We start from the raw sequence: 3,016 nt of genomic DNA, 5'->3' as shown, positions 1-3,016 counted from the left end.
CATGTATTGTGTATAGCATGTCACAGCATTGGTACAAATTCAGCTTTGCTTATTGGGTACATTCACCAATTGCATGACCTTGGGCTAGACCTCAGTTTCCACATCTGTTATCTTGTGGAAATGATAGATTTTTGTGGGTGGTACATTAAATTAAAGGGGTAAGATTGACCTAGGTGGGTATGAAGTGGATATAATAGGGCATCAGTAAATGTTGCTGTTAGGTAAATAAATAGATAGATGATGGATAGGCAGATATCCTTCAAAATTCAGAGCAACTCCATAACATAAGGATTATCCTGATAAGAGAGGATATGCTCCGCCTTGGAGTGATCTCTGTTCGACAGGGTAGGATCTGGCAGCTACGTGACATCCGGGTGGGCCGGGCAGTGAAGGGCTCAGCAGTGGGGCCCTTGTCATTCCTTCTGCCTGCCAGCAGGGGTTGCAACATGGACTCACCAGGAGCCCCAGCACAAGTGGGCACTCATTGTCTCTCTTATGTCTCTGGCAGCCTTGGAGCATGGCAAGTCCCAAGCACCCTGGGAGCCCTGGCTGGACAGGACCCATGGCCCAGTACACGGCAAGGACCCAGCAGGAGGCACCAATTGCTGACCCTGACCTCCCACATCCAGGACCTGAAGGGCACTTAGGTGGGTTTGGGCTTGAGGCTCGGTCGGGAGAAGAGAGGTGTGAAGACATTCAAAGTCCTAATGTGGGTCACCTCAGTAACTGCCACAAGAGAAGTGGGCAGCTCATCTAACTTGGGTCATTCCGAAGGAGACAAGGATTTGGTGCAAGGTGTTTATCTGGGAGATGGTCCTAGGGCATCAGTGAACAGATGGCGACTGAGAAAACCGGGGCTCGATCCCAGTGGGGGCCTCTGGGAGGCTGTATGGAATCTCAGAGTCACCCTACGCTGGGGCAGGGAAGCCAGGCCTGCCCTGTACGTAATGAAGGCTGCTCTTAGGCATGCTGCTCTGGCCCAAGAAAGTCCTTAGGGTGAGAGTCACAGTTTGCTTCCAGGGGCATGTTCCAGAACTGTGAGTGCCAGGAGGGCCTGGCCTGGCTCTGGGCACTGACGGCATCTGCACTAGCACCATCTCCTGTAGCAGATCTCTTCTTATAATCCTGCAAGAGGTGCCCATTGAAGGTCTGGTCTGTTCCTGGCCCTGTGCAGGGCACTGGGGAAACAGGAACAAACCAGGTACTGTACTGGCCCTCACGTGTTGTAGGAAAACAGACCAGTGAAAAATAATTGGGCGTGCCATAAGAAAGACTATAGAACAAGGTGGGAGGCTCTTACTCTAATGCCAAGGGGCAGATGGAGAGACGTGGGGGCTGGGTCTTAGAGAACACACTGGAGAAGGACCCCTGGGATTCATAACTTTTGCACTAAAATGCACGGTTATTTGTGAAATTTTGGTAGGGAAGGATGTAAGCTTTTTCAAGCTTCTCCGAGGGGTGCAGGGCTCAAATGAGGTTTAAAAAATACTGTGTTCATTTTCCAGGCAGGGGAGTAGTAGGAAAGGCAGAGTTGTGGCATGTTCAGAAGACTATGGCCTGTTGAAGGTGGAAAGATGGTTAGGAGGGGTCGTTCTAGCTGAGGCTGGAACGCAATACCCTCCCAGCTCCGGCCCCCATCCAGATGTGAGCTCAAGGTCCCTGTGACAGCCATAGAGCCAGTGCTTCAGGGAGTGCAGAAAGAGAGGAACCACAGGCTCCCCCAGTCAGGAGCACAGGATTGCACCATGGCCAGTCTGCAGGCCGGAAGTGGAAAATACAGTATGCCCACACCGCATCTCACAGCCGAAAAGCCACAAGGGGAAGATGGGCTGTTTGGGGTTGTCAGTGGGAAGGTGGGGACAGCCAGGCTGGGCACAGATGCCCCAACTGGGCCTGTCAGTACGGGGTGGGGGATATTCAGCACTCCTCTGGAATTCCGAAGTCTCGTCCCAGACAGCCCAGGTCGTCCCCTCAAGCCCTTGCCTCTAAGGTGCACTGACCGGTGGCCTTCAAATGCACTGTCCTTGCAGATGCCCTTGGTAGCCAGGGCTCCAACTCTGGCATGACCACGCGGGAGCTGCAGGAGTACTGGCGGAATGAGAAGTGCCACTGGAAGCCTGTCAAGCTGCTCTTCGAGGTCGCTTCTGCCCGCATTGAGGAGGGGAAGATCTCTAAGTTTGTGGTAAGTGGAGAGTGGAGATGACGGATCCCTTTCACCTCCTCCTTCCTGGTCCTAGGCAAGCCTCACGGAGTCTCAACTTTCCCAACCATGAAATGGGTTGACACAGTCTAGCTCAGAGTTCTAAAGAAAAGATGGCCAAAGAACAAGACTGGGCTGGGCACCATGCTCAGTCCCGTGAGGATTAGAGCCATCCAAGTCGTGTTTCTTGATCCTAAGAAGGAAACAGCCTCGTTTAATCCCATGTTACAGATGGCAATTGTCTGTGTCTTTTCTTCAACTTTGCCACATCTCTGTATCATTTGTAATTATTACTTATTTTTTATTTTAATTGGGTCACTTTTTAAAAACACTAAATACATTTATTTCAAAGAGAGATACCCTCAAAAGAAAGCTAATATCACATGGCATAAAGAATAAAAGTCAACACAAGGGAAGTCGATTGCTGTGATTGCGTTCCAGCTGGTGGCCTGGCTGGTGCAAGGCCCTGGGCTGGGGCTGCTCTCCACAAGACTGGAATTTGAGCCCATTCTAAGGTGACATTAGAGACCATGTAAGATCTTGATCTTTCTCTTTCACTAAACTGGGACTGGAATAATCACAATAGCCACATGTTGGCCCCAGTTCCATGTGGTTTCGGGGCATTAACTCACTTAATCCTCACCCATCGAGGTAGGTACTATGCCTGTCCTTGTTTCATGGGCTAGAAAACAGAAGCTCAGCCGGGCTCGGTGGCTCGGGGCTCCCGCACCTTGGGAGGCTGAGGTGAGTGGATTACCTGAGCCCACGGGTTCAAGACCCGCCTGGGCAACTTGGTGAGACCTCATCTCTACAATA

At 51.3% G+C, this 3,016-nt stretch overlaps 1 protein-coding gene across 1 annotated transcript in view; it reads left to right on the top strand.

Moving 5' to 3' along the window:
- Window positions 1-517: 517 nt before the first annotated feature.
- SNX20 (sorting nexin 20) overlaps window positions 518-3,016 on the top strand; it is a 9,401-nt gene continuing 6,902 nt past the window's right edge. Inside the window, exons 1-2 of the mRNA XM_021711809.1 lie at window positions 518-647; window positions 2,031-2,182. Coding sequence (XP_021567484.1) covers window positions 518-647; window positions 2,031-2,182 — 282 coding nt within the window. The remainder of the gene's footprint in view (window positions 648-2,030; window positions 2,183-3,016) is intronic.

This window comes from Carlito syrichta, unplaced genomic scaffold, assembly GCF_000164805.1.
Source record: "Carlito syrichta isolate Samal-C Ts95f unplaced genomic scaffold, Tarsius_syrichta-2.0.1 Scaffold302608, whole genome shotgun sequence".
Taxonomy (NCBI): Eukaryota; Metazoa; Chordata; class Mammalia; order Primates; family Tarsiidae; genus Carlito; species Carlito syrichta.
Note: the sequence above shows the minus strand (reverse complement) of the source record. Positions and strands in the feature narration are given on the sequence as shown.